Below are 13,901 nucleotides of genomic sequence, written 5' to 3' on the forward strand. Positions count from 1 at the left end.
CATGACTCTTGCTCTATGTGCTCATGGCTCCCTGTTCTTGCCCCTCAAAGTATAACACACCAAACATTATTAACAAGGAAGTGTTTATGGACTTTCCCCTCTCCCAGCTTGCCAAAGGAAATCATGCTTGGCCAGTCCAATATCTCCCCTTTCCCCGGCTCTGCTAAAGAAGAAAGATTTTCTTGCTGGAAGAAAGACTTAATGCAATGAGAGAAAGAAAATAATGCATTGAGAGAGATGGGGAAAGTGAGGAGGTAAAAAGAACAATCACGCAAACTCAGAATAGACTTTTGTCGGATGGATTGAGAACAATAGTGTCTGAGTAAGGTTAGGAGTAGGGAAAAGGATGGTAGAAGAAAGAGAATTTTAGTAGGTATTGCTGTGGACTTCACATTTAGGTTCTTTTTAATGGCCTTTAAGGGATTTGACTAAGGGATCCATTTCTTTTTAATTAAAGGTGGGTGTTGAAGTAGGCTTGAATGTGTGCAGAGATAGAGCCACATGCTTGCTCAGATATATTAGGGTTACAGCAGCATTTATCACAGTATGAAATGATGTTCCTGTGATTCTTTGCTTCATATCAAAGAATTCTCCTTAGGTAGTAATGGGGGAAGGAAATGGGTCTATTTAAGATACAGTCAAACCCCAGCCCTTAGCACAGTGCTTGACACAGGGAAGGTCCATGGTAAGAATACACTGAGTAGACAAATGTGTGAGAGAAGGCATGGCTATTGGTTCTAATTCATTTCTCCTTGCTCTCCCGCATTTTATGGCTGTGACTTTCCTGGAAGAATCCCACCCAAATCTATGTTATTGAATGAATCAACTTCAGTGGGACTCTCTCCTTTTTGTTGACATTTTGTTGACTTTTGTGGAGTACTGGATTCTCCTTATAGCATAATTCCCTGTGCAAGATATTTCCTGCAGAGGGTCAACTCTCAGGCCTGTGGTTCATTCCAGGGCTCGGAACGTTCCTTCTTAATATAGAATGTGGAAATTCTACAATCAGTGGGAAAAAAGTATGCCAAGTAGATAAAAATCAGTCCCACTGTAGCATAACTCTCCAGAGAGAAGAGAGAAAACTGCTTGATGCTTGAGTTAAAAAAAAAGTAGCAAAATATTTCCAGTTCCGGAAACTGAATTTCATTCCTAATGTAAATATAGAAGCCTCTGGAGAAGAGGATCATACTTGGAAGAGGGAAGGAAAGCAAAGGGAACAGTAGGAAGGGATTTCACCATCAAGCTCCGTAGCTCAATAGCAGGGAAACAGCCCAAATAGAGAAATCGACCATTTCTTTAATAGCGGTTGCCTCAGTCAGAAAACTGAGTTTTATCTTGACTTCTTCCTCTCCCTCAATCCCCACATTGCATCAGTCACCAAATCCTAGTGGTTCTATCCACTAAATATTTTTTTATTGGGATGTACTTGACGTTTACCATGGCATAAGTTTGAGGTATACACCACGTTAATTGCAATATGATTGCCACCATAGCACTAGCTAACACCTCCATCTCATCACATAATTATTTCATTTTGCGGTGAGAACATTTAAGACCTAGTCTCTTAGCAACTTTGAAGTATACAATACAGTATTGTTGACTATAATCACAATACTAAGTATGTCTAATCCTATCTATTTTCCTTCTTTCCATTTTTCTAGTCCAAGCTATGCATTTTTGCCTTGCCCATGGTAATGGCCTCCTAATTGTTCTCTCTTTCCCCTCTGCCTCTCTCCAATTCATTCTCTAGGTAGCTACAAGGATACTTGTAAAATATATGTTTGATCCCTTGTTTACAGTGTTTAAGACTCCCTCCCCACTATTCATCCTTGCAGCAAACATCTATTGTAATATGGATAATAAGAGAATAGAGATGAAGAAGAAGAGAAAGACACAGACACCTCTGTAGAGAAGACTTGCTATAAAACGGAGCAGAAGGATGATGGGCAGACTGAAAGCAAAGTGAGGTCAAAGAGTTTTTTCTTTTTCTTTAAGATGGGATAATATGTGTAGACTGATTAGATAGCAATATTGAGGAAGAGGAAATGGAGATGTTGGAGGGAGAGGATGATAATTCAGGAGCAACATTCTTGAGAATGTGAGTGATTTGGAGCCTGCTAGGACAGGCATGGCCATGAGCATGGTGTGCCAGAAAGAGTTTACTTCTCTGGACATCTATTTAAAAATGAACTTTTTGATGAGGGCGTTTTGGCAAGGCAAAAGGAGATTTTTCCAAAAAGTGATCTGTATATTTAACATTGACATGGCTGCTGTAGGATACAGAGTTTTTTCACAATTATATATTCCATTTCCCCAGATTCCTATTCCTTTTGATTAATTTAATGTTGTTTTTCTCCTACAGCCAGCTCCAGAGGCATTGAGCATGGCCTTCTATGCCCTGCTTTCCCTTACCTGCCTGGGGAGCGTCTATTTGCACCCCTCAGGCAGGCCCTTCTTTGCAGCCTTCCTTGACCTAGTTCTAGGACTTAGCAGTAGGACCCTCAAGTCAAGCTGGGTAAACATCTCCTTTAGTAACTTGTCTTTTGGCCAGATGTCCCAAACTGACATTCTTAGAGGCTCGTGGACTTTCTTTTTTTGCCCAATGCAGTGTTTTGAAAGCACCATTTTTGGATTAGATGACAACATTTAAAAAATGAGAATTTCACTGCAAAAAAAAAAAAAAATTCAATAATGTATCTGGCATTCTTGAAAAATGAAAGATGGGCGTCACTGGGGCCACATTCCCATGTGGGAACAACTGCCTGGAACAAGCGAGGAGTTCCTTGTCTGCTCTTACCCCAGCTCACCCACTTCATGGTTTGCCAGCAGGGTCCCTGTGGACAAATACGGGGCATTGAGTTTATGAGCTATGCTTGAGGCCCTGCAGGCCGGACCTGTGACTGGTTTGTCTAGTGCATCCTAGCACCTAGCGCAGTGCCAAGCACATAGTAGGTCCTCACTACGTGTTCTGAATTGAACTTCCCAAGCTCCACGGTGCCATCCTGCACATTTGCATACTCTACAGACACAGTCTTTCTGTTCCTGACTGGGCCATATCCACGCCCAAAGCCCAGATCCTTACCTCTGCCCTCATTCCCTCTGCTTAAGGTGCCCACGCCACCTGCTTACCTCATCCTTCACATATCATCTGAGGTGTCACTTTCTCTGGAAACCTTCCCCAACCCTACAGGTTAAATCAGATCCCACTGTAATATACTTTCAGAGCATTCTAGACTTTTTCTTCATCGCCATTATCGGTTTGTTAGTTTAGACTTGTACGGTGGCTTAATGTCTCCTTGCCTCGCTCAACTGTAAGATCCGTGAGGGCAAGATCGGTGTTGCTGTGCTTGTTATAGAATCCACCAGGCCTCACCTGGTGCCAGATGTACAATAAACCCTCAAGGTCTTCGTGAATGAATGGATGCTTCCAGGAAATAGGCCTTAAGGAAAGTAGAAACCAGTATGTAGAGGTGTGGATGTCTATTTTATTCTGTGGAGCATTATGACATGACTTTCTTGCCCTAAACATTCTAAACTGCTTTGAGTATAGATTTCTCTTGTCTGAGATTATGAGTGTCCTGCGGGCAGGGGCCTCTTGTTCATTTTTTTTTAATCTTCTGCATCTAGTACGGAGACCTGCGCCTGATACAGAATTCCAAAAATGTATATTGTATGACCAAACTAATCAACATAGATCTCTTTTAAAGAAGAAGATAGTAGCTTCTCTACTTATTAACTTATTCATTACACTCTTTCATTGCCTCAGATTGGGCTCTATCCAGAGCAAAAGTGTATCAGCAATGCACACTACAAATGATTGTGATGGTGGTTGTAGGACGACCTATTAGCTCTGGTCATCAAGTTTCTGTTGGTCCATGGCCTATTTGCTGAGTTTTCAAGGCATTTTACAAGCATCATTAACCTTATTCTGTCCAATAATTGCAAAAGTAGGGAAAGCATTGAATGTGCAACTGGAAAGGCTAATGATGATGATGGAACTTAAAGTGAAATCGTTTTACAGGAGCAGGGACCTATTGGGTGTTTGTAGAATGTTTGACTCCAGATAAATTTGGTTTTATCCAACAGGAAAAGTGTCTTATCCACATGGGGTTTAAAACTATAGATCATAGAAGGTTCTGTGTTCACACATGCCTCCTCATCAATGAGCCAGGGCACATAATTAATTGATTAATTAGCAGCTGTATGTGAAGAGCTTGGTTCAGACTTGTAGCACGGAGGATGGCTTTCCAGAGTGGCCAGATCCTGGATTCATAATTCAGTCACTTCCGGGGGATCTCATTGCTTGCCTAGTGTAATCCTTGGGGCTTTTGGCCTCTCCTTGGGCCAGTATGGGCACTGCGCGTCCAGCTGCTGCCAGCAGAGGGCAGCAATACGCTGTGTGTGTTCAATTTGCATCCCAGATTAGCAAATCCCCAAGGATTGACAAAGAGGGAAAGTGGGTGTCCCCAGACTACTCTTGCTGCTTTTCTCTGGGTGTCAGCACTGTCCTGAGTAACTGCAAACACAGACCTTTTACATTATGTTGGACTCGGACTCATCTGAAATAGAGAAATGAATACACAACTAGGAGCTGCCATCACAGACAGGAAGTAACTTTAATTAAATATTGTGAAAGTTGAAAAGTTTTTACAGCTTGAATGTTTGCAAAAAAAAAAAAAAAAATTATAACAATCTCTACAGTAGTTAGGTTCTCTAACAATTGAACTGTACAGTGTGTGTCTATTCCAAAAGTTTGATAAGAAGGTGAAAGGTTAGATTTAGAGATGACTTCATTAAGCTGCATCCTAGTACAATGTGAGGCCAGGGCATGTCCTGCAATCCAGTCATCCAGAAGCTGTATTCCCCCCCCACCCACCCCCCCCACCCCCGAACTGAAATCTTAATTGAATTCGCTATCTCATTTTCTTCTTAAAGCCATATTCTGTATTTAGGGTAACATCTTTTACTTGTAAAAAGTTCTGTGTAGAAGAGAGAGGGTCAGAGGGCCAGAACGTCTTTTCATCTAATCAATATCAATAGAGGCAACAAAACACAAATTATACACATTTTAAAGGCTCTTTGGACTTTCAAGAAAAGTTCTAACCACTACACATGGCTGACAGTGGGTGGCGTTTGTTGTCAAGGTCTGAGCCCGACACCTCACCGGCTGACCGGGGTCCTTCACAAACAGTTAAGGGGCTCACCAGACAAAATATGGCTTTAAATTATACACATCTTCAGGCCAGCGCTTAGCACACGAATTCGGACAACCTTTCTGAGTACCGAGAAGCAATGCGTCCACTTTGCTTACATTTTCCAGTTTTATTATTATTATTCATCAGTATTATTATTTCTCACCAAGAAAAATCAGCTTTGCTCCCCTCCCTTCCCTCCCGCAACACCCCTCCCCCACCCTCACCAACCCATAAAAATCGCACTCTGACAGTCTAGTGAAAACCATTGCAAAATCCATATGGGGGCATGCACAGTTGCAGCATTGTTGTAAATTTCTTGCTCTACTAGAAAAAGTTACATTGTCTTAAGGTAACAAAACAGTTCTTTTGTGCTTTTCGATTTCTTTGTTTTTTTTTTTTTTTCTTTTTTTTTCTTTTTCTTTTTTCTTAGAATGTTAGTGATGACTGACAGTTCTGGTGCACAGTTACAATGTACAAGTGAAATGAATATGATTTGCATTGTTAAGGCATCCAATCTGCTGGTTTATATTTATGTGAAAGACAGAGGAAATATACAAGCAGACTTAGGAAAGAAAGTATGTTCATTGATTTCTATGAAGTTTCTCCCCGGAATTTAATGCACAAAATGCGTCACTCCAAAGGGAGAGGTTCCATGCATATTAATAGAGTAAAACAGCATTAGGGTTTTTTTCTGTAAGCTTCCAAAGCAAAGGATACATTTTTTTTAATCTACAGAACTAAATGCTACAAGAATAATATGCTACTATTTTTTGCCATATATTGGAAAAAACTTCTTAACTTACAAATAATACAAAAATAGACAATGGCTTTTGGGTGAAAATTAAAAAAAAATTAAGCATGGTTTAAAACAATACTAAAAATAACTATAAATGAAATGTTTAAAAATCACATTGAAACAGCTAATATAACTATAGGTGGCCAAACAAATACGCACTTTTCACATAGCAAACATACACAATAAAATAAACTGGGAGTTGGAGGAAAAGCAGGAAGGGGAAAGCAATGTACAAATTCCAAAGATAAATACATTATTTATACGGATATCTTACAAAATCCCCTTTAAAACAAAAAGCCTTTTAATTAACTTTGCAAGTATGTGCAAGCTAAAGGTAGTGAGCTTTTTTTTTCTTTGCAAAATATGCAGTAAAATCTTTTTTTGTGATATTGAAAAACTGTCTTAAGACATTAAAATGTATAAATAGAACAACAACTTTGGCAAAAAATCACAAAAAATCTACAGTATTTATAACTACATACAAAACACAACAGCAAAGAAAAAAATATCAGGCAAATGCATCCTCAGAGCTTTGCTGCATCTTTGCTATTAATTCCTATTTTTAAGAACACTTCCCAGATAATGAGAGCAAAAATTCCCATCAAACAGAAAACCATGTTTTGGAGGTCTCAACCTTCTTCTCCTTTCTCCCAGTTTCCTTTTATTCTTAATTCCAAAGCACTTAACCTGTCGTTTCAATCTACTATGTTACAAATGGTAAGGGTCGACTGATAGAGGCGCTATCTCGAATGGGAAATCTGAAATACCTGCCATGTTGCTTTTGTCAGCTTTTGAAGGATTGGTATGAATTCAGCATTTAGGATGAGTAAACTTTAACCACGTAAATGGCGGAGTGTAAGTGGGCTTTTGGTTTGATAACTGGAGGGCATTATGTGGAATTCTGTGCCTGACCCTGTTCCATGAAGTCTCAGAGGAGATTCTCACACAGCACGTGTGCCACCAAGCTCTCGAGAGGCCATCGGCTTCCGAAGAAGTTGACATAAGCAAAAGAGAGAGAGTGCTGTCAGGTCTAAATATGCAGTTTTAAGATCTGTCTAGAGGCACTGGATTTTTGAGTAGAAGGGGAAAATGTGATCACTTACATCACTTTTTAACTTTCCAGGCTGCATTTATTTACACAGTTACTTAAGACAACAGTACAAAGGAGAGAAATAAGCTTGCACTGCTAAGGGGTGGCATGTTAAGTTAGATATTGGAAATGCACTGTCCGAGTAACTACCACTTGATATGCTTTAAGGCGCAAAAGCCGACCCTTAGTTTTCTAAAAAATCTAACTGGCATTCCTATTCTGTCCCATACAAGCTTTTTTTTTTTTTCTTTTTTTCTTTTTAAACTTTTTTGTAAATATCACCATTTCATTCTCCTTTTACACAGCTTTAAAAACATCATAAATTAAAACATGGAGTCTTATTTATAGTGTCCCTTGTATACAGCTTTATGGTTTATAAAAGACAAATGATTGCCGAGTTAAGCTTTAAAAAAAAGAGAGAGAGAGAGAAAGAAAAAGAGGATTTGCTTTTATCAACACAGAATAAATATATCCCCCCAAGGACTTGGGAGGTACAACTGTAACCAACACCCTGCATTAGCAGATCCCTTCCAATTTCAGTATTTGCAAGGTCGGTGATATTGTTTGTTTAAAAATCTGCAGTTATTGTGATTCCTCTTAAAAAGGCCTGAGTTAAAAGTTCCACTCTGGGACTTGTATCAGATTACTTTCTGTAGCAGAATCCAACCTCTTCATTAATAAAATTCTTCAAGGCAATTCTTTCACATGGGAGGAACAATCATGCCAGATATCGCTGTGAAAAGAGAAGACAAGAGTAAATGGTTTTGCATCCAAACTTCTCACTGAAAGAGAGAGAAAAAAAAAGATGGAAAAAAACACCCACACACCACTATGTTGGTTGAATATTAGCCACACATGTGCTTTCTCATCTTCCCTGGAAGGAGTTTTTGTTATAAAATATACATGTACTTTATTAAGAATGATAGTATGTCCGCATGTGTATGTGTCTTTAACAGAAAAGAAGATCCTAAGCAGCCCTCCAAATCTGATTTCAATTTTAAAACATAACTGGAAAGTCACATAGTTTGCATACTGCTGGGAAAGTTGCAGCCCAACGCTTGCAAAATAGTGAGAATTTTCGGTTTGTCACTCTTTTTTTCCCCCTCCCTTTCGCTTCCAAAATATACAATAAAAAACTGGTCCTTTGTGACAGCCAGTAGTTTCTACCACAACCCGTGGCTCTGCCTGTGCTCCGTGTCGGCACGAGGACGGAGGCCCAGAGCAGCGATCTCAGTGACTCCATTTAGGTCCTCAGGCCTGGGGGACGGGGATACTGGCTCCAGAAGGCGTTGTTCACTGGAGGATGCGGACGCAGGATGTCTTCTATGCCACTGCGTCACTCAGGGTTTCTGGAATGGTCTGACCATGTCCCTAGAAAACTGTAGCCTAGGAAAGCTAAAGAGAGCTCCTAGGCAAAGGGAAGGCCGTATGGGATAATCAAAAATCTTGCAAAGCCGAGAGTCAGGAGCCCACGCACAGCGGTATTTAGAAAAGCGTGGAGTCGGACGGCGTTCCACCCCTGGCTCTTCTGCCTGCTGAGTATGTCCCCCGAGCTAGCTGCTTGTCTCCTTGAACCTCTCTGCTTCCTCAGCTAGAAACGCAGTGTATCCGTATTTGCAAGGGCCGCGATGTTGTTAGGGTTGTTGGAGGTTTAAATAAAACAACCAGTGCGAAGTGCTTAGCCCGGATCAGCTCCTAGTTAGTTAATAGAGGTGGGCTGCTGTTATTTTTAACTTCTGCCGCTAAATGAGCTGTGTGACCCGTGCGAACTGCTTAACTTCTCTGGGCTTGTGTTTCCTCATAGCAACTAGGTACCATCCGATATGGAACACTTCACAGGATGGGTATGAGGAATAAAGGGATGAGTGCAGAGTTCCGGATGGCAGCTTTGAAATATGTGGAGATGAGAGCGGTGCTTACATTAGAAGCAAGAGGCAGCAGCCATCTTTGGCTCCCAACGATGGCTTAGCATCCTGTCAGGCAGGGAGAGGAAGTCATTGCTTTCTTTTTGTTGGCAATTCTAAATTTAAATGAGTGTCCTTGTCAGTGGTGACTGCATCTAGGAAGTGACCCTCTAAATTTCCCAACTCTAATGTCTGCGAGAATGTGCCTTTGTTTTTTTTTTATTCTTTTTATATTTTATTTTTGGCTGCGTTGGGTCTTCGTTTCTGTGCGAGGGCTCTCTCCAGTTGCGGCGAGCGGGGGCCACTCTTCATCGCGGTGCGCGGGCCTCTCACTATCGCGGCCCCTCCCGTTGCGGAGCACAGGCTCCAGACGCGCAGGCTCAGTAGTTGTGGCTCACGGGCCCAGTTGCTCAGCGGTATGTGGGATCTTCCCAGACCAGGGCTCGAACCCGCGTCCCCTGCATTGGCAGGCGGACTCTCAACCACTGCGCCACCAGGGAAGCCCTGTGCCTTTGTTTTTAAGCGAGCCCCAACTACTGCAAATCCTGCAGTAGACGTCGGAAGGCCAGGTGAGGCTCTGAGCCCCGTGCGCCCCACGTTCCTCTGCTGCCCCTACCCCAGCCCTGGCATTTTCAATTCAATTTAAAAAAAAAGTATTTTGCCAAACAAACACTTTTTCCGTTAATTTTTAAACCCATCTGTATTCACAAGGAAATTTAATCCACATGTTTCTGATTCATTTACACGTAAATCATCCAAATGTTGTTTTGCAAGAGCCGTTTCGCAGTCCAAAAGCTCCTGGAGTCTTTTGTGTAAGCCATCCTAAGCCATTTTTCTTAGAAACAGGAAGTGTCACTTGCCAAATGCAGACCAACTTAAACCCCCAAAGATTTGGGATCCATTGGAGATGCAGTCCCCTTAAGAGTCAAGTGAGCCCTGGATTTGACTGAAATGGGGAGCTGGGTATTTCAATCCAAGCCTTGAGAATTCAAGACGCTGTAGCTCCAAAGGCAAGGGGGAGGTAGCGGGGGTAAGAGGGTCTTTGCCGTGTGACATCTCAGCATGGTCCTGCCTCCCTAAGGATCTTTTCCTCCAGGCTGGAGGTGCGTCCAGGCACCTTTACTAAAGGCAGGCCTTTCCGTGGGAGTTCTAACCCTCTGGCAAAATATGTGTGTCTCCTTATGCCTTCCGCCAAAATCTACTCCGTGTGCCTGGCGTTAAAGGGCAGTCTCCTGTAGCATACATCAGGCAGCGTCAATAAGATACAAAGTAGAAAACTGACCAACTTCCTGCTATTTCAGTCAGTGGACCCAGCCAAAATGTATCAACTGGGCCCTGAAAACATCAGGATTTTTTTTTTTTTTTAATTAATTCTAGATGACCAGAATTTTTTTAAAAAAGAGCTACTCAGTGTTCTGGTACCTGAATGGTGTGTTAGATCAATTAGATTAAACTAATTCTATCAGGGCCAACATTAAAAGCTATAAAGCAAAGCTAAGTGATGGGCTGCCAATCCACAGATAACTGCTTCTTAGTCGGGAACACAGGAGTCAAAAACTCCAGCACCTTGAGAGCCCAGGCTGGGATCACAAGTGAGGAAGGTCCCCTCCGTGGGGACTGAGGTGGCTCAGCCCAGGTCTGCCTCCTACAGGGTGGGTGGCACGCTAAATGCTCCCCCCGTGCTGCCATTGCTGGAATGCTTGCTCACAGCCGCCCCAGCTTTCGAATTACTTCTAGAGAAGGTGGAGAGGTGGATTTTTTTAAAGATAAAATAGCCCAGTCTATATGTGTTAGCAAAAAGTTAAAATTAAAACCAAATAAACAAGCATACATATCTGGGGGTGTCTAGGGGTGGCTGTGGTCTGCCCCCAGTTTCCTACCTTTCCTTCGTTGGCCTTCAGATTCCTCTGGGGGGTCTAACAAAAGCCAGGGAACCTCTCTCCAGAAGAAGCCCCAGAGGTACTTAACACCCAGAGTTTTGCACGTAATATCAGGGGGTTACAGCTCCCTAAATCTCATCCGTCACTTCCTAAACTCCAGACGCGGAACCCTCACTGATGAGTAAATTTTGGGAAAGGAGCTCCCTTTGTGGCCTCTGAATTTAGGCGCCTCTAAAGTGGCCGTTTAATAAAGAAACCTCATTGCACGGCTGCAGGGAAGCTCCCGGAATGTTAGAAGCTGTTTTTCTTGTATCCGTGCTGTAACCCCCAAGATTACTTACATGGGTGAGAGGGATGGGTGTTTCAGGCTTAGAATGTTCCAGAAAGGCCACTGGCACACGCACTTGGCCCAGTGGGGCCCGTGAAGATTTCCATGAGGACACGACAGTCTCAGAGAGTAACATGTGCCAAAGACATCACAAGACGCGGGAGGCTCTGCCATTCCCCTGGCTGCTGGGTGAGCACGTGCCCTGACCAAAGCGCAGAAAACTACTGGCTTGAGAGGCAATGCATTTTTCAGTGTGATAAGAACAAAGACAAAACGGAAAGTTTTGCCGAGCTGGGAGAGTTTGGAGCGAGAGGGTGGAATGTGGTCTTCCTTGAACCACCATATGTGTAAGAAAGAATGAGGAGCTAATCAGGAACAGAATGGGGGGAAGAGCTTTTGCACAAACCGAACATGTGCGTGGAGCGAAAGACAATGCCAGGAGATTTGCTACCAGGCTGCAGAGAGTTGGGTGAGGCCGGCCAGCCTGCGCTTCAGGGAGGTGGGGAAAGAAAGCAGCACAGCGTGCGGACAATTTTTGTGAAATCACTCTGGCCTTTTTAATTCTTCACTGCGGAGGCTGTCTGGGACATGGTTAGGCTTTCAACTCCCCACGTTGGGGACAGGTCCAATGGCATGGTGACAGCATTCTTGGGGCTGCCTGTCTCTTGATTAGTGAAGTCCTTTGAGGCCTGAAATTGCATAGAATCCATGCTGTAGGGGCACAGCTTTAGGAGAAGGGAAAGGATGTCTCCAGGACGACAGCTGAGCGTACGAGGTGACTCAGGTCTTTGGGCTCTGAAAACAGACACACCTGGGGACTCTAAGATCAGGATTCATCAATGACGTTCTCTAGATAAGAATGGAAGGGGATTTCTCTGTGTTTTTATCTTTAACTTCAAAATATGTCTGCATTTTCCAAAGTTTTTCATGGGATGTTCACTGGTGTTAACATTCGGAAAAGTGTTCTGTGGGCAAAGAAGTGCAGAGAAGAAAATGGGAGACTCTTTTTTTTGCTTAACCGCAGGGTGTCTCAGAGCCTTTAGTTAAACATACGTGCATTGTGACTCCAAGACAGTGATGCAGTAAACACCATCTTCTAGGTTTGTTTGACCATAACATTTTCTTTTTCTTTTTTTTTTTTAACAGAACATCTATGGGACCCCAGAAGTACTGAGATAGAGTTGCTTTGTCCTAAAAAATTTCTCAGACGGATGGTAAATCGTCAAAGGTTTTAGCTACCTGGGAGAGAAAACCAGTTGGAATCACAGTAGAAACTGTGAATTTTAAAGTATCAGTAAAAGAATGGAGCTTCTGACTCCCAGGTAGGGACCTCCTGTTCAGGACCCCTTCTCCCTGCTTCTTGGTGCCTGTGCTGCAGAAGGGTGCACAGCCCCCTACACGTGACTCTGGCTCAGGTTATCCTAGATCCTGCTGCTTGAAATGCTCCTCCCCCGTCTCCCTGGTCCCAAATCCTACTTGCCCTTCACCCAAGGTCAAGTTCAAAGGCCCCCTTCTCCACTACGCTGCTCCGAACTCTCCCTCCTCTGCACTTCCACAGCTGGGCATCCAGCCTCTCCCAGACAGACAGATCTGCTTTCTTTCCCGTGGTGTCATGTTTCCCCTAACACAGGAAAAGCTTTTAAGGTCAGCATTTTCTGGTCCACATGGTCCTAGCCCAGTGGCTTGACTATGACCATTTCGTTTAGCACAGGGGCTGATATAGTAGTCAGTCGGCCTGGGATTTAACCCCAGCCTCCCCCTATGTGCTAGCTGCATAACTCTGGATGAGCCATCTTGGCTTTGTCTCAGTTTCTGCATCTGTACAATGGGGACAGTAGACAGACTATACCTAAGACTGGTTGGGAGGAACACATGAGACAGTGAAAAATCCAGGCTGGGAAGAAGCCCTCCCTCCCACGTTAGTGGCTGTGACCATTGTCATCACCATCATGTGAGACCACAGTGCGTATCTGTTGGGGAATAAACATGAGTGCTGTCACCAGAGGAGGCTGAGAAAGGGCTGCTGGGGAAAAGGGCCTCTAAGGAGTTGGCTTAAAAAAAGAAAAAGAATGATGGACAATTAGCAGAGTGGTAGTTGGAGGTAAACAGACCTTTAAAACACTTAAAACAGCCTAAATGTGTCACCTCTAATCTTGTTTATGTGGTCAGTTTGCTTAACCAACTCTTCCTTCAGTCACTTGCCCTGTCTTAATGATCGCAATTCTGAAGGAGGTGGGTCCAAATGAAGCAGGTGTTACTTGTAACAATGAAAAGGAGGAGGAGGAATGCAACACTTCAGAGATTCTCACCCTCAATTCTATAACCCACCTGTGTCCTTTCTTTTCTTTTTCTTTTTTTTAATAGAAGTAGAATTTAGACAGCTGAAGATGAAGTAATTCTTTAGTTATGGGTCTAGCAGCCTCCAGTCAGAATGTCACTTTTCTCGGGGGAGACTCCAAGGCAAGAGCTCCCTGAAAACAGTGATGCATCACACCCAAGTCCGCAGGGACAGCGTGCAGGGGACAGACGTGTGACCCCAGGTGTGTGGGCCCTGCCTGGTGAGTGGGTGGTGAGGAGTGGAGTGGGCAGGAGGGAGGACAGCTTCCAAGATGGTATCAGTTAACGTGACTAACTTCTCTACTCATTCCTCCTCTGCTGCCACCTCCCCAAAACTAGGGATGTTTGATACATGACAGTATTGGAAAAAC

General features: G+C 43.2%; 1 protein-coding gene across 4 annotated transcripts in view; it reads right to left on the bottom strand.

Annotated features, from left to right (window-relative positions):
• Positions 1-5,428: 5,428 nt before the first annotated feature.
• The window catches only part of EBF1 (EBF transcription factor 1), a 393,446-nt gene continuing 384,973 nt past the window's right edge, over positions 5,429-13,901 (bottom strand). For all 4 annotated transcript variants that reach the window (XM_059917603.1, XM_059917602.1, XM_059917601.1 and 1 more), the window contains exon 16: positions 5,429-7,814. In XM_059917603.1, coding sequence (XP_059773586.1) covers positions 7,783-7,814 — 32 coding nt within the window. In that variant the 3' untranslated portion in view covers positions 5,429-7,782. The remainder of the gene's footprint in view (positions 7,815-13,901) is intronic.

The sequence above is a fragment of the Balaenoptera ricei genome, chromosome 3 (assembly GCF_028023285.1).
Source record: "Balaenoptera ricei isolate mBalRic1 chromosome 3, mBalRic1.hap2, whole genome shotgun sequence".
Taxonomy (NCBI): Eukaryota; Metazoa; Chordata; class Mammalia; order Artiodactyla; family Balaenopteridae; genus Balaenoptera; species Balaenoptera ricei.